General features: G+C 58.5%; 1 protein-coding gene across 15 annotated transcripts in view; it reads left to right on the top strand.

Moving 5' to 3' along the window:
• Nucleotides 1–25,741, top strand: part of MPRIP (myosin phosphatase Rho interacting protein) — a 131,401-nt gene that overhangs the window by 55,541 nt on the left and 50,119 nt on the right. For 14 of the 15 annotated variants that reach the window (XR_009049987.1, XR_009049988.1, XM_057715592.1 and 11 more), the window contains one exon: nt 23,164–23,315. Coding sequence is in view for 13 of the 15 variants with exons in the window: in XM_057715592.1 (XP_057571575.1) it covers nt 23,164–23,315 (152 nt within the window). In the remaining 2 variants the exon portion in view is untranslated. Of the gene's footprint in view, nt 1–6,749; nt 6,774–23,163; nt 23,316–25,741 lie in introns of those variants that run through there. The other variant, XM_057715587.1, reaches the window with a different exon arrangement.

Genomic DNA, 25,741 nt, shown 5'->3' on the forward strand with positions numbered 1-25,741 from the left:
GATGTGAACTTTGGGGCTTAAATGATGAGAGGCCCGTTTCAGTTTCCTTGCTCAGAGTTACTCCCACAGGAGAAACCCTTCCAGGTGTCACACCTCTGCGGCCAGCCTGTCACCCGGGCAGTCAGCAAAGGGTGCAATAGATGTCCTTCTGCAGGGGTGTCCCTCCTCGGGGCTGCTGGAAGGAGGGCCGACTTGCAGAGGCTGTTGTGCTCCATTTGGGCTGCTGTGAGAAGTACCAGAGACTCAGCGGCTTACAAACAATAGTTTGTTTCTCAGAGTTTTGGAGGCTGGAAGGGTGCAGCGTGGTCGGGTTCTGTGAGGACTGTCTTCTGGGTTCCAGATTGCTCCTTGTGTCCTCACGTGGCAGAGAGCAGAGAGGACACAGGACACTAACCCTATTCATACGTGCTCTACCCTCATGACCTCATCCAGTGCTATCACCTCCCAGAGGTCCCTCCTCCCAGTACCATCCTGTTGCAGGGTAGGGTTCCAATGTAGGAATTTTGAGGGGGACACTAGCATCTGGTTCGTAAAGCGGCCCTTCGGTGACTGGCCAGGCTCCACCTCTGTGCCACAGCTGTCCCAGGTGTGCGGTGCTGGCGTGTTAGCCTGGAGATCTATGTCCCTGCATCCCAAAGGGACTTGGCCTCAAGGTCCAGGTTGTCCAGAGCGCCTCGCCACCCCCCCCCCCCCCCCCCCCCCCCCGCCAGAAGGCGCCAGTCAGCCTGGCCCGGTCAGTCTGAGCACAGCACCGACACAGGCCGTCCAGGCTCACAGGTTGTTTCAGGCTGGGCTTTTCCCCCTCGTGGAACCCGTCGAAATGAAACAAAACAAAACAAGACTGAGTTGGGCGGTCCTCGAGCAGTTTGTCAGAAGATGCCTGGGTTGATGTCTGTGGGTTGAATCCCAGCTCCACCTGTGAGCTGGCTGTGGTCACTTCTGCCGCCACATCTCAGTGTTCCCACCTGTGGCGCGGGGAGAGGGGTTGTGCTTTTCAGCACGAGTGTGGACACGGGGTTGGGACTGCATGAAGCCGTGTGTCCCGTCTCCCTGCTGCCCTCCTCTCTCACTGGGGGTTCATCTCAGGCACTGGGGCAGGGGAGGGGTCCGGCCCCGCTGTCAAAGCAAAGGCACGCTTCCCCTGAAGGAGCCCCTCCCTCTCAGGTCTAGGGACGCCTGTCACCTGGTTAAGAAGCGAGTTGAACGTTTTGAAATAGTACATCCAGATTTTTAAAAATATGTATTTTCTATGTTTTTTAAAAGAAAAAAATTTAGAAACGTTTTGACAGTAGCATTGACAACAGCAAGGACTCCAATTGTGTATATATTTTCCTCGTTTTTGAAATTATTTTCTGCAGTGGTGACAGCCTCTGCCCCAGGCTCCTGAGGGGTCCAGAAGGTGGGCCTGCGTGTGCGGAGTGCACACCTCCGTGGCCGGGCGGCATCTGCCGGTGGCTCATCTCCCTCTTTGACTTCTGCGTCCCCAAGCCAGCTAGCGGGTGCTGGTCCCAGAGAACTCTGGTGCACCCAGGCCTCCATGAGACGCTTCTCTGAAGCTGTTTGGACCCGCTGGGCAGTGTAGATGCGGGTGTCCTGTGCGCTCTGCTCCGGGCTCGCCTCTGGAAGAAGAGTTGGACACAGTTCTCCTTCTTGCCCTTACCCAGCCGAACGAACCCCATGCCCTTCCGTGGCTTGACCTCCTTTATGTATCCCTCGTGTGACCACTCTGTCTAGCATGTGCCCCTAGAGTTGGTGCTGACGTCTGCAGCTTGGAAGGCGTGCATGTGCCCAAGTCCAGGTGCAACTGTGCTGGGGTCCTCCTGCAAGCCAGTCCCTCTCCGCTTCTACCCACACGTATTTCATTGGTTCCACACACCCCCATCCCCCCAGGGTCTTATCTCCCTTGAGGCAGGCCGGTGCTGTAGAGCCAACACTGGACTAAGAGTCCAAAGGCCTGGTCCCTCCGGGCAGCCATGGGCGAAGTCACTTCCATGTCCTGGCCTGGGTCAGATGTGCTTTGGTGAAAGTCAAGAGTAAAAGTACTGGCCAAGTGTAAAGCTGAGGAGGCCTTGCTCACCTCGTTTTGCAGACCAGCCAGCTTCCGGTGCAGAGGAGCCTGTCCCTGTGGCCCTGCTCCATCCTCAGCCCCACCAGCTCTGGGGCCCTGTGCCCGCCAGCCACCCTGCTGGAAGGAAGCGCAGATCTTACGTTCTTCTAACCCCAGGGCAGACTTAGCACCATAGGTATCCAGCTGCTCTTGCTGTTTTGAAGGCAATGGCCTCTATTTTTAGTAAAAGTTGCCTGATTGGAGGCCCAAGTGAAGCTTATCCAGCTCACCTATGCTGTGATCCTCGTGTCTGGCCTCCTCTGTGTACGTGCAGAGTTGAAGTTTGTGCCCCAACCGAAGCAGAGCTGTGTTTGCTGAAGACAAAGGCTGTTGCCGTTGAAGCCCTGGCCTCCCACGGCCCCTGCTCCATCTCTTACGTGATCCCCAGTGGGCCGTCCGCACCGATGTGCTTCCTTCCTCCTAGGCTCCCTCTCTTATCTGCCGCATCAGGGCATCACAGGAGGGGAAAGACTGTTGAAAAGATGGAAGCGTAACTCTCTGCAGGAAAGCAGATTGGTTCGCATATGCTCTCCTACATCCTGCCTCACACAATGGCGTTTTGCACACGATTTCCCTGACTTCTGATGCCCTCATTTTATTTTAAGCTGGAATAATCAAATCCTTGAGTAAAGCTGCTTTGTCTCTTGTTAGCAACAGGACATCTCATAGGACGTGAGGCAGGCTGTTTTCTTGGAAACAGTCATCAGTTAACTTTTCCCTGAAAGGGAGGAACGTTTAAGGGCTCCAGCCGCTGTGAGGTTAGCGTGGAGAATACCCGGACAACCTGAGCGAGAGCTCTCACCCTGTGGCCCCCACACCAGCTGGGGCTGAGGGCCGGTGCTCCGAAGACATTCCAGGCCATCCAGGAAGGTGCCCCGCCTGTCCGCTCGTCCCAGTGGAGCTGAAATTAACTCGGGGTGTTTCAGTAGCTTCAGAGGGGAGGTGGGTAGCCTGTGAGTGTCGCGCAGGGAGGGATCTTGATGTGTAGGGTTGGGAGGGTCGCTGGAAGGCAAGCAGGACCTTGGTGGCAGCAGCAGGGAGGGGACTCCCCCGGACACTTCCAGGATGCAACCTGTTCCAGCGGCTTGTTGGGCAGCCGACACGCTGGGCCTGGGCTTTCAGGGGGCCGGGGCCCCGAGCCCAGCTCCTCTGCTTCCTGACTTGCACGGCCCTCCCAGCTTCCCAGCAGGTCTGAGCCTTGCCTCTTCACGCTGATGAGGGTAAATCTGAAACGTGTTCTGCGGCCCAGGCAGCGCCTCCTAGCCAGGGCGGGCTGGGGGCACGCTCCGTCATGAGGCGAGGACCTGTCCCTACTTGTGCCAGGGCGCGCGAGGGCGAGGGAGCAGAGGTCACGCCAGCCGACTCCTCCTGATGGGCCTCGGGTCCAGGGGCACTCCTGGCAGGTGATGCTCTCCGGCACCTCCAGGTGGAGCCCCATTGTTCAGTGCCTGCCCCGACCAGGACTCTATGATAGGCGCGGGAGCTGGGCACTGAGGCCGTACGTTTCTGTTGGAAAGGAAGTACCTTGCTGTTTGCTTGCTCGTATATTCTTGCGATCTCTGAGCATCGACTGCATTTCTGCTCTTGAGCTAGGAAATGGTGGGGGGGGTGGTTCCTCCCAACCTCAGGGAGCTCCAGGCTCTGCTGGGGGGCAGACATGCGCTCACAGGTGCCAGGAGAGCCAGTGGCCGCAGCGGGACCCCCGGGGTGTTGGGGGGTGTGAACTGGACCTGGAGGAGGTGAGGCAGGAGCTTTCAGATCCCCAAGCAGAGGGGACGAAGGGGGTAGACCGGCCTGCCTGGAGGAGCCTTGGGGGCCTGTGGCGAGAAGGAGACTTTCCTGTGCACGTGGTTCAGCTGGGTGGGGAGTGTGGGAGAGCCTGTGTGTGCGCGCGTGTGTGTGCTTGAGTCTTATCCCTTCCCTTCTCCAACCGCCATGTCCTGGATAAGAACCTGGTTGCTCTTGTACAGAGAGGACACAGTCCAGGGCTGCTGGTGGGCGTGGTCGGCTGAAGCTTCCAGGGACAGTACTGGGGTTGGGCGGATGAGTTGAGGGCAGGGTGGCAGGTTTGCTTGTCAATCATGAAGTCTCTGCATGGCAAACGTAACATTTTCTGACTTTCTCTTTGGCGTGGCTGCATGAATTCTGCTAAATTCTGATACATGGAAATATCAGAGAAGTGGCCATCATGCTCAGAAAACCCAGGAACAAGGCCTGTTGGGGGCCACAGAAGGGTGGCCCAGGCCCAGGCCTAGCAACCTGCTAATTGTGTAACCTCAAGGTAAAAAAGTTGTTTTTTAACAGTTTTATTGAGATATGGTTCATACACCATGCAATTCATGCTTTAATGTAAATAATTCAGTGGTTCTTAGTACGTTGACAGAATTGTGCAGCTGTCAACAGTCAATTTCAGAGCATTTTCATCACCCCAGAGAGAAGCCCTGTGCCCTCCAGCAGCCACTGCCCGTCTCCCCTGAGCGTCCCCAGCCGCTCTGTGGGTCTGGCTGTTCTGGACATTTTATGTAAATTGAATCATATGACAGGTGGCCTTTGTGTCTGCTTCTCTCACTTAGCATCATATCTTCAAGGTTTTGCCATGTTGCAGCATGTGTCAGAATTTAATTCCTTTTTTTTCTTTTTAAGATTTTTTGATGTGGAACATTTTTAAAGTCTTTATTGAATTTGTTACAGTATTGCTTTTTATTTTTATTATTATTTATAAATTTAATTTTATTTATTTATTTACTTATTTGTTTGTTTTTTCATTTGTTTGTTTCTTGGCTGAGTTGGGTCTTTGTTGCTGCACATGCGCTTTCTCTAGTTGCGGTGAGTGGGAGCTACTCTTCATTGTGGTGCACGGACTTCTCATTGTGGTGGCTTCTCTTGTGGAGCACGGGCTGTAGGTGCAGGGGCTTCAGTAGTTGCAGCATGTGGACTCAATGGTTGTGGCTCGTGGGTTCTAGAGCGCAGGCTCAGTAGTTGTGGCACTCGGGCTTAGTTGCTCTATGGCATGTGGGATCTTCCTGGACCAGGGCTCGAACCCGTGTCCCCCGTATTGTCAGGCAGATTCTTAACCATTGCGCCACCAGGGGAGCCCTCATTTCCTTTTAAAGCTGTATAATTTTCAGTTGTATGGCTGGACCATATTTTGTGTGTCTGTTCACCTGCTGGTAGACATTGCACTGTTTCTGCTTTGGCTGTTGTGGACGCCCACGGACAGGTTTGCACATGGACACCTGTGTTGCAGTTTCTTGGATGTCTGTCAGGGAGTAGAATGGCTGGGTCATGTTGTAATAACTGTGTGTGACATTTTGAGGACCCTGCACACAGTTTCCCACGGCGACTGCCGCATCTTACATTCTGACCAGCAAGTGAAGGTTCCAATTTCTCCATATCCTCCCCAACACCGCCACTGTCCATCTTCCTTGTTGTACTCAAGATGCTCGTCCTCGTGGGTGTGAAGTGGTCTCTCACTGGTCTGAATGTGTGTTCTCATGAACAAAACTGGGTGGTAATGAAGAATGTGTATTTTTTTAAATTTATTAAATATTCTTACAGCACTTCCTATGTTCCAGACACTGCTCTGAAGGGCTCCGTGCCCTGTGGCTCATTTATGAAGCCATTTCGCACATGGAAAAACTGAGGCCTGCAGAGCTTAGGTCTCTTGTCCAAGACACCCTGCTCTGCTGCTGTGTGAATAGCTGACACGGTGCCTGGCCATCCTGAATTCACGTGGTGAAGCGTGCCAGGCATGCCTGCGTGGGCCGAGCGCTCACGGGTTCGCTGCCCTGAGCCTTCGGCCTTGTGAATTACCAGAATTTGTTTTTCTTCTCCTTATAGAGAATGACTTCTGTGTATGGGTGGAGGGGACGTACCGTGAAGGACACACAACTTGTCCCTGTCGCTGGGCAGCCCTGTCTTTCATCCTTCCTTCCTGCTAAGCAGTCCAAGGCTGCAGTCAGGTCTGGTGGGAGGCCACTAAGGCAGAACTGTGCCTTCATCCTGCCTGTGTCCCCATCACCTTCCTCCCCCTCCTGTGGCGCATTACCTGTCTTGTGTCACAGGGACAGAGATCGATTGTTTTCCTTCAGCCGCGGCTTCCCCGAGCCTCTCTCCTGAGGTTACCCATGGTGGTTTGGTGGGCAAGCTGGTGACGGGCCAGCCAGCCTACTCCAGAGAGCGCCCGCCCTCCAGTCTCGTCCGCCCCCTGACTTCCCCAGCTCTGCTCCACTCTGCTTCCTCTGAGATGCCCTGGGAGCCTGCTGTGAGCCGCTTGGCAAAGCCTTCTGTCTCAAGAGAAGCTTGCTCTGTTGGGGTTCTTACTGTTTTGGGGAATGGTTGACATTGGTGGGGCTGCAGAGGGCCTTACTGCTTTCACGTGCATCTGTGAAACAGTCCCAGACTTCCGCTGTGTGTGTTCTGGTGCTTTCTCCTGTATTTTCCTCCCGTCTCGTGCTTTCCCCACGTCAGGGTTTCAGAAGCCTCACGCAGAAGCCTAGAAATAGACTTGCTGTTCATCCTTGAGCGGACACTCCTCTCGCTCAGCGTCACCAGAGATGGGCATGGTTTCCGGCCAGCGTGCAGCTCTCACCGCCTGCGATGCTGCTGCTGGGTGGCAGCCCCCCGGGCTGTGCCACCGTCCCCTGTGGTCCGACCTATGGCAGTGGTAGGTGGGCGGGTGCTCTTGAAACGGGGTGGGGACCCCTCCCTCCTGGTGCTGCCCTTCCTGGGGCAGGACTCCTCTGACCTCTGAGAATGGGGTGCAGGGAGGGCCCCATCTGAGACAGGCTTCGGCAGGGGAGCTGGTCGGGTACTTTGAGGTGGCGGTTCTTTGGAGGTCCTGGCACGGGAGAGGCCATTTCTGACCATGAGTCCTGTCAGGTGGAGGTGCTTTCAAGCCGGGGCCGTTCGTCTGGAAACCATGTCACCTTGTGGAAGGGGTGCTCTGTGACCTGGGCACACTTCTCTATGCACTTGAGTGTTTGGATGTTTAAAATGATAATTGCAGCCCTGTGTGGGGCATCTTCCAACCGAAGGGAGGTTTCTTAAGTATTGGAGTAAACCATACATATAGAAAAGTGCGCCTGTCACCAGGTCCAGCTGGATGAACTTTCACATGCCTGGGGTACCTGTGCCGCCAGCACCCAGCTCACTAGGGTAAACGTCTGTGGGGTGCCGTCCTGGGTGCCCCACCCACATCTCCTCCAACCCTGCCGATGCTCAGTACTGTTCATCCAGTGGCCAGAGGACTGCAAGCAGCCGTGGTCCACCTGCTGTGAGCCTTTGCCAGTAAGCCTGGGCTTGTTTGGGGCCAGGGACACTCTGGAGACCACTCTCCCCACACCCTCCCCACCCAGCCCCGTGCCGAGCAGGGTGCTGGGGGCCTGGATGAGGTCCAGACAAAGCCTGCCACAGGACTCAGGAGGCCCGCTCCTCCTGAACACCTCTGTGCTCTGCGCAGCCGCAGAGATTTGGGGTGGAGGGCTGCGCATGGAGCCCGGGCAGGCCGTTGCCCTCGGAGGCTGGGACTTCACTGGGGGTGAGGAGCATTGAGAAGAAGGACCCCACGTGGGCACACAGAGACCGCTAGGTCTCTATAACTGACCAATCTGTAGGTTTTCTTAGATTTGGAAGAACATGTTGGGAACGGCAGATTATAAAGATGGACCTAAAAACACCGCTGGGTCAACACAGAACCCCAGGAAGTGCAAATTTCTGAGAAATTGGTTGGGAATTCCAGTAGGAAAGAAAACTGAGAGCATCCTTTCTCAGATGCAGCCCGTCATGCCTGCAGGGGCCTCAGCTCTTCACAAGCCCTCCGCAAGGCGGGGACATCTTCGGAAGCAGAGAATGAGGCGAAGAGAACCTTGCCGTCCAGCCCCCCGCCTCTGGAAGTCTCCCTCCTCCTCACTCCTGCTCCCACTGTTGGGAAGTTTAACCAGGAGGGTGTCCAGCTTCGATGTGCTCCGGGCTCCCTACCCCAAGAGGGAAGGGGGCGTTGGTGCTTGTGGGTTCTCTCTGTGGATCACGGAGAAGCACTTGAGTCTGGGAAGAACCAGATGCTTGTTCCAGGGCCCTGGACTCGCACCGGGAGGCTCCAGCTCCTCCTGCTGACAAGCCTCAGGGTCCTGGGAAGGAGCCTGGGAGCCGAACCGGGCGGGGCTTCGGTCCCTTGGCCTGGTCCGGTTGGAGTGGGGAGGAAGCCAGGCGGACGGGGTCCCACTCACATTGCTCTGGCCCCGTGGCATTCGGGCACAGGGCCTGCCCTTAGAGGGGTTGGGGCTCTCAGCCCCAGGCTGGCTTCCTTCTTCAGGCCTGCAGCAGGTGCGCCCGGGACCCAGCACCATGGCTGCGGGTGGATGCCTGCGTCTGACCTGGGCAGGCTTCATCCACCCTCGGTCCTGGGCACCCGCGTTTCCCTGAAGTCTGGGGTCCCTGAGGTCATGGGAAGGGCTGGAGGGCTGTGGCTGTGCCTGGCCTGTCTCCAGGGTGCGGGTCCCCTGCTGGAAGCTTCCCTCACCTGCTTTACTGCCTTGTGTTCCAAAACCTGGACGGCAGGGGATGCTCAGCAGTTCCTGCTGTGGTGTGAGCTCAGTGCGGAGTTTCTCTCTCTCTGGGTTGTGTGGATTCTTGGAATAAATCAGAGAATTTGTCCCTAAGGGGCTGTTTGAAGTCCTTTGGGCTTCCAGTTTGTGTGGGTCCTGCTCAGCCAAGCCCTGTGGTAGCACCAGGCCTGCTTGGTTTCAGGGCTCAGCAACATGGTTGACAGGAAGGGTGTGGGGGGGGGGTGCGTGTGTGGGGATGTGTGTGTGTGGGTGTGTGTGTGTGGATGTGTGTGGTGTGGGGGGGTGTGGGTGTGTGGTGTGGCGGGGGGAGTGTGGGTAGGGGTGTGTGGTGGGTGTAGGTGTGCGTGTGTGGGGAGGGTGGGGGGTGTATGTGTGGTGTGTGTGTAGGGGGGGTGTGGGTGTGTGGTGTGCGTGTGTGGTCTGGGTAGGGGTGTGTGGTGGGTGTAGGTGTGGGTGGGGGATGTGGGTGTGTGTTGGTGTGTGTGCGTGTGCATGTGCGTGAGCCGCTTGCATGCTCTGTGGCTCAGCGCATCCCCTGTGCTGGCCGCGAGCTCCCCCAGTGCTGTGTTCCAGCCAGAGGAGCTGGACCCAGTGCTCACGGCAGGGGCTATGGAGACGGAGCTTGTGCCCGCGTTGCTGGTCCCCCAGGCCCCGCTGAGGGCAGGGGCTCTCCTCTGGGGTTGTGCGGCGTGGTCTCCACCTTCCCAGTCTGCTGAGGGCCTCACAGTGTCACCAGGGAGGAGAGGACCGCCGTCCCTCCCCACTCTCCCCTCAGGCTGCCCAAGGTTTTGTTTCCTTTCTGATTGTGGCTGCTGGGGCCTTTTGGGGGTGCTGACCTGAGCCCTGGGTGCTGGGGCCCCTTACGACATCACATCTCCAGCAGTGCCTGCTGTCCTGTCCACCCCGTCAGCCCCCACTCCCAGCAGGCTCGCGGCAGCTGTGTTTCGTCTCCCCTCCCCTGTTGCTGCTTCCATCAGGTCCTCTTCGGCCCGGCCAGAAGCTGCCAGTGACCTAGTACAGCTGCCTGGGGCCTGTGCCAGCCGCCAGCCGGGTTGGGCCTGCTGCGGCAGCACGTGGGTAGGTCTCCCCTCCAGGCAGTTGTTCGCAACCTTGGCTGGACATGAGCAGCATGAGGGGACTTTTTAGGAATTCTGATGCTCAAGCCCCACTCCGGAAAATTTAAATCTGAGTCTCTGGGTGTGGAGCCTCCATTTAAAGATCTTCCCATTATTCAGCAAAAGTTAAAACCATTGGTTTAAGCTCTAATTGTTTTAAGCTCTAAAACCTTACAGTTTAAGACCACTTACCTTCTCTCTAGCTACTCCGGTGGGGTCTGGTGCCCGAGAGCCTCTGCTGGCTGCTTCAGACACCGGGACGGGGTAAGCAGGAGGGCACGGCGGCTGAGCTTGGTGGATGTTGTGCCCCAGCAGCCGCGTGGCTTTCAGTCCGCCTGTGGCAAACGGCAGCTTTTTTCTGGATCTACCTGGCAGGCCTTTGGGCAGGAGAGCAGTGAAACCCTGTGGCAGGCAGACTTGGAGGAGTGGCAGCAGCCGAAGAGCAGAGCCGGGCTGTGGTGCTCTCCATGTGAGGCTCACGTAAGACCTGCTGCCTGCGCGCCAGCCCCGCTTCCTCCCCGGGGCAGCGCCCTCACACCTGCCCTGGCCTCCGCCCAGGCGGGAAGGGCAGCTTCTGCCAGGAGGAGCCTTTAGCCCCTTGCATTTCCCCTTTCTGTGTCCTCTCCTTCCTCCAGTGTCCTCCCTCCCTCCCTCCCTACCCAACATGCCCTGGAAGAGAGGGCTCAGACACTTGTGCTGGAGGCAGAAAGTGAGGAATAAAGTCTGCTCTCCCTGCTGGGCTCTTACGTATACTGGGACTGTGACAGGTTCTTCTCCAGGACTTCCCCGCGGAGTCCAGAAGGTGGTGTGAAAGGAAGTGTGTGCCCTTGGACATGAGTGGAGCTTGCACAACTGAAGGCAGAAGGGATGGTGCGTGGATGCTGTGTGCCAGTGGGTGAAGTGGCCTGTGGAGCACTGATTCACAGTTCTGAGCCACTGTGCGTGTGCTGGGGCTGAACAGCGCAGGACAGGAATGGGGGTGGGAGGTACAGGTCAGCGAGGGGAGAGGCTGGAGTGATGCGTGTGGTCCTGGAGTAAAGTTGAGGACGGCAGTATGTTTGACTTAAGAGACACGTGAGGAGGGAGAGGGAGAGAAGTGGAGTAGGAGATGGAGAGATGGATAGGTAGTAGATAGGTGAGTGGGGGGGGGGGTGAGTGTAGATGTGTGACTCTGCACAGGTTATATGCAGCTGTACTTCTTTGTTCTGTCAGCTGAGAAGGCCTGTAGAAGCAGCAGCACCCTGATAGCAGTGAGCATACCTAGCATCTGGGTATTGATTTCTCATTCTGTTCTCCAGTGGAAGGAGCCAGGGGTCCTTGGAGAAATGGCCGATTCTAGGACCAGGGCAGAAACATACAAGCTGAGCCTGGGGCACCTTGTCGTGCCAGAGAGTGGGACGTGCACATGCAGGGGGGGCACACACAGGAGACACGGGGCCGCGTGATCAAGGCCAGAACAGCTTGAGCAACAAAATAGAGTGTAGCGCTGCACAGTGGTTAGGAATCCTCCTGCCAGTGCAGGGGACACGGGTTCCATCCCGGGTCTGGGAAGATCCCACCCACTGCTGAGCAACTTAAGCCCGTGTGCCACAACTACTGAGCCTGCGCTCTAGAGCCCATGTGCCACAGCTACTGAAGCTCATGCACCTAGAGCCCATGCTCCACAACAGGAGAAGCCACCGCAGTGAGAGGCCTGCACATGGCCACGAAGAACCAATGCAGCCAAAAATAAAATAAATAAATAAGTAAGTAAATAATAAAATGTCTTTAAAAAAATAGTGTAGTATTGAATTATAATTTACACATAAAATAGATAGCATGAGTCAGGAAACACGTGAATGAAGTGGGGTGAGGACAAGACACAAAACCTCCGGTGCAGAAGAATGCCTTCCAAGCAATCTGTGTGGCGACTCGGCCCTCAAGAAGGTGGCGCTCACTCCCCACTCCTTAGGGGTGGGCCGCTTACCGCGACGTCCCTCTTGAGAGGACAGTGTGGACGGGGCAACAGTGACTAGAGGCAGAAACCCGATGAACACAGCCGCAGGCAGGCACACAGGGTCTGTGTCAACAGTGAGAGGCCCCGCGCCCCGGACGTGAGGCGAGGAGCAGGGCGCTGCCCCTGTGGGGTTTCCTCCCCACACCCACACCCACACTGCCGTGTGACCACGAGGCAACACCATGTCACCCCACCTGAGGGGCCTTCTACCAGATACCTGGCGGTCAGTGTTACCACGGATAAGGCAAGTCTGGGAAAGTGTGAGCAGTGGGGAGGTGCTGAGGTGACGTGACAGCTGCACGTCCTGTGAGATCTGGGACAGAAAAGGACGTGAGGCGGAACTAGGGGGTGTGAGTAAAGGATGGACTGTAGTCAGTCATCTGGGGTCAGTATTGGTCTCTTTGCTGTTTCTTTCTTTCTTTTTTTTTTTAATTAATTAATTTATTTACTTACTTACTTACTTACTTACATACTTACTGTGTTGGGTCTTCACTGTGGTGTGTGGGCTTAGTTGCCCCACGGCGTGTGGGACCTTAGTCTCCCCACCAGGGATCGAACCCTCGTCTCCTGCAGTGGAAGGCGGATTCTTAAGTACTGGACCACCAGGGACATCCCAGTACTGGTTTCTTGACTGTGATGAACCCACCACACTCATGTGAGACGTGACCAGGAGGGAGAACAGAGAGCTCTGCTATCTTCACAACTTTCTGAAATCTAAATGTATCCTGAAATTAGAAGTTCATTTAAAAAATAAAAAGTAAGAAGTAGCACCAAAGAAACTGGGAGAAAGAGGAGGTTTCTCCAGGCCAGGCTGCTGAAGTAAGTCAGAAAGAGAAAGACAAATATTGTATGCTAACTCACATATACGGAATCTAAAAATGGTACTGATGAACTCAGTGACAAGAACAAGGACGCAGATGCAGAGAATGGACTGGAGAACTCGAGGTTTGGGAGGGGGCGGGGGGTGAAAGGAAAGCTGAGATGAAGCGAGAGAGTAGCACAGGCATATATATACTACCAACTGTAAAACAGATAGCCAGTGGGAAGTTGTATAACAAAGGGAGTTCAACTCGAGGATGGAAGATGCCTTAGAGGACTGGGACGGGGAGGGTGGGGGGGACTCGAGGGAGGGAGGGAATAACGGGGATATGTGTATAAAAACAGATGATTGAACTTGGTGTACCCCCCCAAAAATAATAAATAAATAAAATTAAAAAAAAAAAAAAAGTAAGAAGTAGCACCAAAGAAACTGGGAGAAAGAGGAGGTTTCTCCAGGCCAGGCAGCTGGGAAGGGCCAGGAAATGCAGTGCCTCTGGAGTTGCCCTTGGAGGAAGGGAGGACCCTCACCGCTGGCTGGGAAGCCCGGCAGGCATCCAGCGAGGGATGGGGGCTCAGGTCACAGTCAGAAAGTACCACGGGCTTTGCTTACCCCCTGCAGCCCTGGGCACCTGCCACTCTGGCCTGGTGTCCAGGAGGCCGGTGATGCTGGTACGTCCAAGGTCGCGCTGAGAACGGCTGTCAAGGCATAAACCAGCGCCTTCCCAGGACTCCTTGTACTTTAGTTACCAGGCTCCCCTTTCAGACTCCGCCTCACGAAACCAGGGCAGCGGGCCCGGAACAGGGATCGAGGCTTGCTCCTCCACCGGCCCCGGGGGGACTGGCGCTTTCCTGCCTTCTCGCACAGACTCATTGGGCCTCCTCTGTCCTCACCCCTGCCTCGTTCCCCAATGTGGCCCTTCACCACCACCTCGCACGTTGTCGCTTCCGTCCGTCTGACTTTTCTGACTTGACCGTACGGCCAGCTCGGTGAGGGCAGAGGTAATGGTCAATTCTGTTGGTCGCTGCCTCCCCAGGGCCCGCCGTGGAGCCCGACACACAGTAGGTGCTCGGCAAGTACCTCTGAGGTGCGAACGCTGTCAGGCGTGGCTCTTTGCCTGCGTCTGCAGTGGAGGTGGTGCCGGCCCCGGGCTTGTGGGGACAGAACGTGCATTTATCGAGAGACCCTCCTTGTCCGCACGACCTCAGCTTCACCTGGTTTCCATGCGTGCGGCTCCTGTCCCTCGAGCCTGGCTCCTCCCTGGGCCTCACCAGCCCGGCCTGGTCCTGGGTCACAAGACGCCTTCGAGACGCGGCTCCTCCATCCCCAGCCTCCTTCCCTCCTCGCTGCAGGCTGTGTTCGTACCTTTACTGCAGCGCTGAGCTCACCGTGGTGGGTGCTGTGTCCCTGGGGCCTGGCGTCCAGCGTGTGTGTGTGTCAGGGGGTTGCTTTTAGAGACAGTGGCCCTGAGCTGTGTCCTCAGCCCTCCTCCGCCAGGCTCAGCCGCCTTCAGCCTGCTCCCGTGGGACTCATCTCGGGCGCCGCACCTCTGAACCAAGCAAGCTCTGTTTCTTTCTGGCCTTTGTCGAGGCCTGACTTGAGTGCGTCCCATCCCGGAAGTGCCCTCTGCTGGAGTCAGGTGACTTCTCAGGCTGGGCCGCTGCCGGTGGCATTTCAGAGCAGCACCTGGGGCCTGAGGGGCGAAGGGGCACAGAGCCGCCGGCTGTGTGTGAGCTGCCGCTCCCTGCCCGGCCCCCGCCCCGGGCGTTTCTGGTGGGGGCACCAGCACTAGCCTTTCTGCTCCCCCCTCGCCATGTCCTTTTTCCCCCGGCTCCAGGAAGCTGCCTGGTGGCCCTGGGCCTCACGGTGCTGCCTGGCTGCTGTGAGCCCTTGGGCCGTGTGACACCTTGTGGCTCTGCTTCCTTGCCCGCCGGATACCTGACGTCTCAGGCCTCCTGCACTAATGGACGTGAGTCTTTGCCAGAAGGAAACTGTCTCTGTTGGGAAGTGATGGGGCTGGGGGCGAGGATACTGGCTCCATCTCCTCTGCATCTCAGGAGAAAGCTGAGTTCAGGTCCCTTTCTTGATGTCTGTCGTCCTCAGACCCCCAGCTCTGCCCCTGGGGTGGCTCCTGCTCTGTCTTTTGCCCCTTTCCTGCCGCACCCCTGCCCGAGCAAGGCTCTGCTCTCAGCCTGGAGCTGTCTCAGGGGCCTTCCCAGCTCCAGCAGTCAGATAGTCCTCAAGTTCTCTGTCCCTCCAGCTCCCGTTGATCTTTAGGTGTCATCGTTTGGGGGGCCTCCCCCAGAGTTGCTGCCAGAACTGTCTCATGCCCCCGTGGGGGGGGGGTGCTGAGCAAAGGCCGTGGGGGGCAGCTTGCTTTCTTCACGAAGCCAGCTGGTGACCTTGCCTTCCAGCTGACCTCTGTCCTCTGCTGTCTCTGCCTCTCCTGCCTGTCTGAGTCCTGTCGCTTGTGTCATTAGCCTAAAGGGGTCCATTTTCTATGAAGGTGGAGGGTATAGAAATGCCTGAAAAAAGTAGCTGGAATATAAGCCAAGTACAGGAAAAAAAGAAAAGAAAAGAGATTTAGTTCTTGAGGTTAGCACCTTGTCTGGGGTCGGAGCCACAGTCAGGCGGCCTCCCTCTCCTGGACTCCCCTCCACAGCAGACCGCGTCCTCAGGCGCCTTGTTCCAGTCCTACCAGCAGGCCCGCCTACGGGCCTCCTGGTTCCAGTCCTACCAGCTTCCATGGGCCAGACCCCACTCATCCCTGTCGGGTGACCTGGGCACTCACTTTCTCTTCCACGCGGCCCCTGCTGGGACTCCGAGCGCGTCACCTCCGTGGGTGCTGCCAGCCCCATACCTGCTGTCCTTGTATTCCTGTCACTAACCACCAGCTGCAGTCATTCTTTGTTTTCTTTTTATTCCCTCATCAGCACAAGAGTAAAGTGAGCTTTTGTGAAGGTGGCCCTGTGTCTGTCCTGTTCTTAGCTCTGTCTCTGGTACAAAGCAGGGGCTCAGTGGACACCTGTTGTCTGAACCCAGACTCCTGCCTGGTGCATTCTAAGGTGAGCCTGGGGTCTTTCAGGCAGCCCTCGAAGGCTTCTCCCCTCTCTACCTCAGTAGACCTGATTATAAATGTCGAGTGGACCTGGGCAGAGCCCAGAACTTAGGCAGAGGCCATAGGCCCACAGCTCCAGGTGTGAGGCAGGTGAGGACGTACTTCCTCCAGGAGTGTCCTAGGTTGGCTCACAGAGATTGCTCAAGTCTCCAGGAGCAGAGGTTGATAACGACGGAGGTCGTGCAGGCTCGAAGAAGAATCGGGGAAGGGGCATGGGTGCCAGGCGGGAACCAGGCAAGGCAAAACTGTAAAGGTGGGTGTTAGTGGTTCTGCTGATGGGGTAGGAGGTCAGTTTACTTCAAGGGGTGGAGCTAAAGAAGTGAGTCTCCTGGTCCCATTTTGCTCAGCTGCCCCAGGCCTGTCAGAGTCCGGAGGCTCACCTGTAGTGGGTGCTCTCTTGTACATAGTTTGTACCTGAGGTCAGCACATCTTTAGCTCATTTATTAATTGTCTGTGTTTTTGCTGTTGAGTTGTAAGGGTTCTTTATATATTCTGGGTGTTAGTCCTTTATCAGGGATGTGATTTACAAATGTCTTCTTCCATCCTGTGGGTCGCCTTTTTACTCTCGTGTCCTTAGATGCACAGACGTTTCTAATTTTGTTGAAGTCCAGCTTATTTTTTTGTTGTTGTTGCCTGTGCTTTTGGTGTCACATCCAAGAAGTCATTGTCAAATCCACTGTCATAAGCTCTTGCCCTGGGTTGTCTTCTAAGAGGTTTCTAGTTTTTGCTTTTCCATTTGGGTCTTTGGTCCAGTGAGTCAGCTGTTGCGTGTAGTATAGCAGGCTCTTGTGCAGTCCTGTTGCTGTGCTGGTTGGGTGGGGTGAGCTGTCCTTCCCTGCGCCCCCCCCCCCCCCCCCCCACCTGAGGAGCAGGTGGGCCTCGACCGGGTGCTGGAGGCTGCCCAGCCAGCAGGCCAATCCTGCCCAGAAGGTGTGAGAAGGAACTTCCTGGCCTTGGCAGCAAGTGGAAAGGGTCCTTGTGTTTTTATCTTCCTTAAGAAATAAGTGTTGCTGACCCTACCAGTGCCCCACGAAGGCAAGGAGTTTGCTGGTCGACGAAGCCCAAGAACGGTCTCTTTGGCCACGCCCGTCGTCTCCCCCAGACCGGGGCTGTGGTGTGGTGCCAGGCTCCCCGGGCCTGGGCTCAGTCCCCCTGCTGCAGCTCTGGGCCTGTCAGTCACCTTCCAGGCCTGGGCTGGAGGCTGTGGACAGGGAGTGCGCCTCCCACAGAAGCCTGGCTGGGCTTGGGCTCCAGCCGCAGGCCCACCTGTTATTTGCCATATTTGCAATGTTTTGTTTTGAAGTGTACACGTCACTGTCTTTTAGTGTATTCACAGGGTCGTGTGCAGCCATCACCACAAGCTAATTTGAGAACAGGTTTCACTGTCTCCCCGCCCCCGCAAAAAGAAGCTCCGTACCCTCAGCCCACCCCCGGCAGCCCTTGCTCTCTTCCTGCCTCCGCGCTCCGCACACGTGCTGTGCGTGTGGCCACTGCTGTGTCACCGCCCCGCCTCTCGCCTCGCGGCTCTGCCATTTGCTGCCTGCTGCAGTTCTGGCCCCAGGGGTGGTGGCTGCAGAGCAGGGCCCTGGGCTTCTGGAGGCAGGTTCCTCTTCTGGGCCCCGCACTGTCCCCCCAGCCGGCTCCTCTGCCTCGTACGCCTCGACAGGAGGGCTCGTCACTATGGCCTTTGCACACGTGGCCCCTGCTGTCTGCTGAGCACACGTGGCATTTGGTGAGATTGGGTATTCCTGTTTTATACATGCAGCATAACTTGTCATAAGTGAGGCGTAGATATTTATGCAGTAAAACAGTGTGACCTTGGACGGGTTGGTTTGTCTCCCCTGCTTGTCGGGAGAGTCCCGAAGCTCCTGCTGGGCGGTGCCCACGTAGGTGTGTCGAGGAGAAGCCAGGTCGTCTTATCCAGGCCTGCACGTGCACCAGGGCCCGCCCCCCAGAGGGGACAGGGCGACCTTTCCGGAGGTGAGGGTGGTGAGGCAGGCCCTTCCAGCAGGGAACGGCCGTGAAGTAGGTGGCCTGTTCATCGAGTGGCCGCGGTTGCCTGGACCTGCGGGCAGGGACAGGAGGGGAGGCTACAGCGGTTGAGGGCCTCAGACTCGGGGTGGAGGGCTTGGGCCCGAGGCTGTAGGAGCAGCTGAGGTGAGGAGGGCCTGGCCAGGCCTGAGCTCTTCCCATAGAGCCAGGTGAGGAACCGAGTCCACAGAGCTTGCCACTGAGCCCCCACTGAACAGATCCCAGGCTTGGGGCTCCCACCTTCCTGACTCGGTTTGAGGCAGATGTAGTCCTCAGACCTGGGCCTCCCGCTCTGGGGAGGCTGTGGGCGGAGGACAGGGATGCTACATGGGGAGAGGGGTCGGTGCCGGGGAGAGGGGTCGGTGCCGGGCAGAGGGCAGAGCCCCACTCCTCCCTACCCCCACCCCACCCTGCAGAGCATGGCCAGGAAACCAGACCTGGACCTTCCCCGGGGCCTCAAGATGGGGGCTGGTGAGGCATGGAGGACAGATGGAAGCTCCGGTAAACCCCTTGGTGTGGCCTGTCATTTTTAAGAGCCACCTATTGGGCATCTTAGGGCCAGCAGGCAGGAGGCCAGGCTTTCCCTCCCCTCTCAGGGACAGGGTGATCCATGAGGCCTGGAGGTCCTTCCCATCCCACAGGCCAGCTGTCTCCCTTCACCCCGTGGCCTCCTCTCTGCCCCAGGGTAGGAGGCACATGTGGCCAACACTTGCATCCCTTCTTCCCAGGGCAGCATTCAGGGAAAATGCAGTGACTAAACGTCTGCATTCCAGGTCATAAGGTAACCCCATGTTTAACTTTTTGAGGAACTTCCACACTGTTTTCTACAGCAGGTACTCCGTTTTACATTTGGAGTGGGGATATTGTTACTCCCATTTTATACCTTTGGAAACTAAGGCTCACAGTGTACAACTTGTCCAAGGTCACAGAGATGGTGGTGGCACAGATAGGATTCTGGTCCAAGGCTGGGGCTCCTCTTGGCCAGTGGGCTCTGGAAACGTAAGCCCCAGTGTCTAGCTTGGACCCTCCAGTCTCTGTGGGGAGGAGGGGCTGGGAGCCAGGTCGCGTTTGGTCCCAGCAGTCCTTCCTGTCCTGGGGTGATGGGTGGCCAGGTGGCAGGTCCCCTGTGCCATAGCCCCCAGCCTAGCTGGCCAAGCGTCCTCCAGAGCAGTGAGTTGGGACAGGCAGGTTCATGTTGGAGACCTAAGGGACAGGGAGGGTACAGAGTCAGGGCTCCCTGGGAGGAGGTCAGGTGACATCAGGACACAGACTGGCACCGGGGGACTGGCAGTGAGATTGTAGGCACAGCTCAACCTGGGCTACTCTGCAGGATGGCTGTAACTCGCCCTGTGCACCACAAGGACGTGGAATATGGAGGAAGCTCCCAGCACGACTGGGCAGGGGCTCTTCTGGCTGCAGGCGACAAGAGGAACGGGAGGAAGGAAGTTCTGTTGGGCGGGCACCTCCTGTAGCCTCTTGTCCACCCCCGCTGCTCTGGGGCCCCTGGCCGAGATTGGCGGAGGCCTCTCTGAGCTGCTGGGGCCAGGCCGGGGCTTGGCTCCCTCCGGGTCCTGGTGGGATCATGATCTTGTGGGTATGCCTCAAGACCCCTTTTCCAAGAGTCTTTCCAGTTTCCTTGGAGAACCTGGGCTTTTTGGATATCCATCTGAGGAGTGCTGGTTGCTGGGCTGGACTGTGGCCTTGGAGGGCCAAGAGTCAGGCGGCCCAGTCAGGTGACCATGTGGGGTGGTCACCAGGGCTGCCTCTTGAGAGAGGGACTCATGATTCATTAAACTCAGGGCTCTGTGAGCAGCTTGGCAGGAGCAGGAAGAGCCAGGAGACGGTCTCTGTGAGCCTAACCAGCACCTGTGCCTCCCAGGACGTGGGGTTCTTGGGGTGCCTGCAGTTGGGTGAGGTGCTCTCAGGGGCCACCTCCATTCTGTAGAGAACTCAGGTCCCACCTCCTCAATCCCAGAGAAAGGATATGGTCTCTCCTTGGACCAGGCTCGAATGGCCTGAGCAAGCCAAGGACCTCAGACAGTGGATGGGGTTGGGCTCCCTTGAAAGGCACCTTCTGACCTTGAGACCCTGAGAGTACTTCTTTGCCCTTTGTTTCTGTTGGTCTCTGTTTTCCCATCTGGATGGGGGAGTGAGGGGGTAAAATGGACAGTTCCCATCCCATGTGAGTCTCACCTTTGAGCCACCTCCCCTCTGGGTCTGTAAGCACAGCTGTTTGGTGGGACAGCCCAGTTGAAAGCTCTCAAGGGCCCCTCTCTGTGTTTCTGTTCAACTTTCCTCTTCTTTCTCTCAGGCTCTTAGAAGCTTACTCCTTTCCAGACTTCCAGGACCCACCAGGAAATGGACGAGGCCTGTTTTCCCTGGATAGCACCTGCTTGGGCCAGGGTGGGTGAGGGCGGAGAGTCCCAGAGGGTGAGGCTGCTGAGCTGGGCTTTCCTGAGTGGGCCTCGAGTGGGCCAGTGGGTAGGTGACAGGCAGAAGAGCCGGGTCCTTGGCAAAGTGTGGTCACATCCCTGGACAGAGGCCCTTGTCTTGTGCTCTCCTGCTTGGCTACCTTGTGCTTAAAGGATCTTCAGCCCCATTGCAGCTCTGCCATCTTAGCTGGTGCAGTGTGAAAGCCAGAGGAGGACCAGAGACCCCCAGATGGCTGGAAGGCCATCTGGTGACATTGCTGGGTGAGGACTGAACCTGTAACTTGGCAACACAGCCACGTTGGCTGGCTACAGACAGCCATCCCTTTTTTGGAAAATGAAATGAGCAAAACTGGGCGATGCCCAGCCTTCAGGAAGGCCTGGATTCCTGATCTCTGGAAGTGTGAGACAAGGACAGGGAGCGGGTCGGATGGGGCTGGTTTCTCTGCCGACAGCGCCGGGGTGAGGGTTTCCCTTGACTGGGTTTGGGTTACAGCCTAGATACTGGCCCTGGCGCTCCCGGCCTGGCCAGGAAACGGGGTGCTACGTGGAGTGTGTGCTCTCCTCTCCCCGGTGCGGAGATTGCAGGTGTGTGCTCTGTTGCTGACAGAGGTGGGGAGGGGCAGACCTCAGCCCAGGGCTCCCTGGACGCCCTTGGTTGCAGCTGCCTGAGCTGTGAATGTCAGCGATGCGGTTGAGGGCAGAGCAGTGCAGGGGCAGGTGGCGGTAGTGGAAGTGGTCCGCGCGCAGCGGCACGCGGGTGCTGCTGCTTCCCCTGGGGGGCGCTGTTGAGACCTCGGAGGAGCTGTCACGGGCAGGTCCCTGTGCGCCTGGGCCAGTGACCCAGGTTCCCCTTCTCTCACGACCACTGTTTCCTCTCTGCTCCCTCTTCTGCGTGTGTAAACGGGATTAGATGATGCCCGCCTCATGGTAAGTCACGTTTAAGGAAGCGTGAAAGGGGCTGCAGCTGGGAGATCCTGACCCAGAGGTGCTAAAGAAACGTGCGTGTCCTCCAGCCCTTGCTTGTTGGGTCCTTGCTTTTCATTGGCCCTTCTGAAAGCTTTTCTGGAAGGAGGTAGAGCCTTCGTGGCGCGGTTGGTGACTGAGTCCTGTGACCGCACACAGCTGCAGGGCTGGCAGGGAAACCTCGCCCTGTGAACGTACTCCCTGTGCAGAGTGGGCCGGCAGCGTGGTGCCCCGCGCCCTGGAGTCATGGTCTCTAAAGAGCGTGTGCCTCCAGGGGACCTGCGCAGGGGGTCCAGTGAGGAGAAGATGTCTTTTATGGTCCCCGTTGCGCTGACCTGCGTGTGTTGTGTATGTGTGACAGGTGGGTGACTTAGGGCCCTGCACCTGCGCCGGCAGCACGGCGGGTGGGGAGGAGGAGCCCTCTGCGCCTGTCCGGCTCCGTTGGGGAAGGAGTGCGCCAGGCGTGCCCGTGCTGCGTGCTCATGCCCTGCTCCTCACAGCACCAGGGTCCTCCCTGCGGGCCTGCCTCAGAGAGGCCGTGGGCCTTGTTGGGCCAGCAGGGATCAAGTGTTCCCGCCTGAGGGAGTCTGACTTCAGAGAGGGCAGAGGTCGCCACCCAGAAAGGGTTCCGACGGGTCCTGGCACAGTGCCGGGGAAGGCCTGGTGTTAGAGCCTCTGGAGGGAGCAGGGCTGGAGCCGGGCAGGAAGGGGATAGGACAGCACTTGCCTGGGGCGGGGGACCCAGGCCACCTCCCTTATGCACTGGTCCCGAGGAACCCCTCTGCTTGGTTGAGGACAACGCTTTGAACACACAGCGAGGATGTGTGCTCTTTCCCCACTGTGGGTTCATGGCCCACCCTCCTGCCCTGCCACCTCCATTCTGAGCTGGGTCCAAGGAGGACAGGCTGATCCCAGAGGCCCCCACGGAAAGGCTTCTTGGAGCCAGGAGCTTACTCCTTCCCCTGCGGTGGCCCAGCGAGCCGGCAGTCGGGTTGGGGCGGGGACTCTGGGAACCCTGCATGCCTTGGATCTGGCTCCTGGGGTCACGCCCCAGGAGATGAGAAGGGAGGTGATGGTGGGTCAGAAGAGCTCGGCACCTGATCTTCAGACCAGGCCCCCCTCCTCTGCGCCGGCAGCAGGGAGCTGGCTGGTGGGAGGGAGGGAGCACAGACGGGCAGCCCCCAGCCCAGTTGCCACCGTTGCCTTTTCTCCCCCTGCTGCTTCTCTGGGACTGGGACCTGGAAGGTGCCGGCTCTTGGGAGGGCTCTGTGGGGCAGCTGAGGAAGCCAGCAGCTGCCCCGGGGGTTGTGGGGAGGGAGGCAGAGCTGAGGCGCCCTCCGTGGGGCCTTTGCACCTGTGGTGGCAGCCACGGCCACCTACCTCCTTCCCATAAGCCTCCTCATGTTTGGGGAAGGCCCTCACTCTTCCCTTCAAGGGGCCCTGGCCAGGCAGCCTGGCAGCACTCTTCCCGGGCAGCCCTGGAGGGTGGCCCGCCTGTGAAGCCTTCCTGATGTGCGTGGCTCTGGCCGGCCCGCTCCACAGCCCGCCTTCAAGATGCACTTCTCTCTGGTCCCCTCCTTGCCTCTAAAAATAAGCATGCTATTTTGAAACCACCTCCTCCAGAGCTTTTCTCACCACTTTCCTGGATCAGTCACCCTCTGAGACAGGCTCCTGGCTGCCTCTGTCATCCCAGCTGTCTTCAAGGAGCGTCTCTTGCCTGTGTCCTCCCCCGCCCCGTACTAGCTGGGATGTTGTTCTGCACTGGGAAGGAATGTCCAGCTGGATGTCCTCTGAGAAGAGCAGGCCTGTCCTCTCACCTCTGCTCCGCGGGGCTGTAGGGCTGGGCTGAGGCAGCACACACTTTGTCCTCTGCTGTGGTCAGGGGTCTGCATCGCTGTGAGAGGTCCAGGGACCGCAGAGAAGCGGGGAGGGTCAGAGAGGACCTCGGGATGCAGGGACACTCCCTGTTGCCTTCCTCTGCCCCCAGGGTGACTCCCTGCCCTGTCTTCCTCCTGCAGCCCACCACCCTCCCTCAAGGCACCATCAACATGAACCAGTGCACAGATGTGGTGGACGGGGAGGGCCGAACAGGCCAGAAGTTCTCCCTGTGCATTCTGACCCCTGAGAAGGAGCACTTCATCCGGGCAGAGAGCAAGGAGATCATCAGCGGGTGAGTTGCTGCACACGCCTTGGGAGGGGCGCCCCCCTGCCCGCAGGCCCTGGGACCAGGCCCTCACTTTCTGCCCTGTGTGTCTCCTCTTCTGAGTCCCTCTCTCCACACACGCTGCCCTCCCCCTCCGCCCGCCTTCACTTCAGCCCCGTGTCCACAGGCTCGCCAGGCTGCCCCCACACACCCTGCCCCCCAGCGGCCTCCCTCTGCTGGCACGTGCGCACCTCCCGGACCCCCCTCTGGTCTCCCCACTCCACCCTCAGCCCACGCCAACCTCCTGTCCCTCGGCCACGAGGGGCTCAGTCTCCGAAGCTCCTCGGACCTCGCCTCCCTCCTGCCTGGAAGCCCCTGGGGCCTTTCCCATCCCGGCAGCCTGGCCCTCGCGGCCCTGTGTCCCTCCACGCCCAGCTGCTGCCTCTCCCCAGCTCCTCGCCTTTGTTCCCGGCCCTGCCCTCTGTCCACCGTGACCTTCTGTCCTCCAGGCTGGGAGGTCTCCAGGCAGCCCTCCTGTGCGAGGCGTGAGGCCGTCAGCCGGTGCTCGTAAAGGGCTGGGCTTGCCCTCCTCCTCCTCCTCCTCCTCGGCCCGCGGCCGGCCCTTGAGTGGAGGCTGCGTCTCCCTTGCGTCCCCAGTGCCTGCACACGGGAGTCACTGCAGGAGACTGCACGCACGGCCTTCCTCGTCCAAGTGGGAAGGACAGAGTTCTGGGTCCCCCACTCCCCCCAGCCTGCTTTGGGCAGAGGCTTGGGGAAGCCCTGGGAAGTAGAGGGGCCCAGATTTTCAGGCTGCCAGCAGCCCACAGGGCTGAGCTCCGTGCTCCGAGCCCTGCCGTGCCTGCCTTCTGGAAGCCCTGCTCCTGGGGCACTGCCGCCACTCTATGCACCCAGCCACACATGGTGCGTGACACGGTGCATGGCAGTGAGCAGGTGCCCCCGGTCCAGTCAGGATCTCGGGCGCTGGCCACACAGATCCCACCGTCCTTCAAGGTGAAAGGAGAAGGTGAGCCCGAGGGCCTGGGCGCCTGGGCTGATGACTGTGGCACAGAGGAGAGGGGGTTAGAGCACCGGGCACTTCGCTGTCCAGGGATGGGAGGCTGCCGTGAGCACTGGCCTGGACTTCGGGGCCTCGGGCAGCTGCAGCCGCGTGAGGAAGCAGGAACGTGGCTGGGAGACCCCGTTCTCGCCGACCTTTTCGGCGTGGAGCGGAGGCCAGCCTCTTGCTGCTGGGGGCAGCTCACCCCGGGTCCTCCCCCGGGGAGAGGCAGGTTTGAGTTTCTGACTCTGGGGCCAAGCAGGAGGACCACTTTACCTGCTTCGCCTTAATCCTCATCTTAGAACCCTGTGGGTTAAGGTGTAAACGGTTTTACCAGCCCTCCTTGTGCAGTTGGGAGACTGAGGCCCCGGAAATGCGAGGAGCCTGATCACGCCCAGCGCGAGTGACGGCACAGAGCCACGTGTGTGTCCTCGTGCACACGTGCTCCCATGGCCTTGTCTGGCAGGCACACCTGACCGAGGTCCCACTGCCCAGCTGGATCCCTTGAGGAGATCAACTCCCGCCTGCCCCCCCAACCTTGGGAGCTGGGTCCTAGGGAGGGGTCTGGGTGATGTGGGACGGGAAACGGGTGTCGGAGGTCGCCAGGGCAACGGGGAGCATATGAACTGGGTGCTGGGGTCGAGGTCCCTGATGCAATGGCATCTGGCCTCTGATGGGACCTCCGACAGGTGCTTGGCGGGGGTCCTCGGCTCGGTCCTGAGCCCCTTTCCTGCGGTCACTTCTGTATGCATGTATGGGGCTTGGCCGTTCCCGTGCAGTGTGGGTAGACGAGGTCACTAGCGGGCAAGAAACCAGGTATGTGCCCTGGGGGTCCTGAGGTGGGAGCCTCGTGCAGTGGCTTGGTGGTGAACCCCGGGCCAGAGCCAGCCACCTGAAACAGAAACCCATCCCCTCATCCTGGGCTGGGCCTCGCTTCCTGCCAGTAGGAGGGCCCCCTGCAACCCTGGGCCACAGCTTCCTCATCTTCTCCACCCACGGGTCCCTAAAGAGGTCCAGACACTTTGTCCAGGCTGCCTTCAAGGGAGAGGAATAGAGAACAGTGCCTTCCGTCTTCTTTCTGGGGTCTTCTCTGAATGGGGATCCCAGAACAGCCAAAAGCAGCCGAGTGTGTCCCAGAGCTGAAGGCGAGAGCCTCTTTCCCAGTCCTCTCATACCAGGAGGCACCGCTCTCCTCGGCGCGTCAGAGGTGGTGGGATTTAGGCAGGAGTTGGCAAGGGGGCTCTTCAGTGCCTGTGGTGGGGCTGGGTCCCAGCTGCCCCTCTTCGTACCCGTGCCTTTCAGCTCTGCCCTCAGAGTTGAGGAACCCCCTCTGCCGGGTCCTGGCACCGACACCCACCACCAGCTGCGTGTCTTCGTTTCTCCCACGTGTCTCTTC

This window comes from Hippopotamus amphibius, chromosome 17 (genome assembly GCF_030028045.1).
Source record: "Hippopotamus amphibius kiboko isolate mHipAmp2 chromosome 17, mHipAmp2.hap2, whole genome shotgun sequence".
Lineage (NCBI taxonomy): Eukaryota > Metazoa > Chordata > Mammalia > Artiodactyla > Hippopotamidae > Hippopotamus > Hippopotamus amphibius.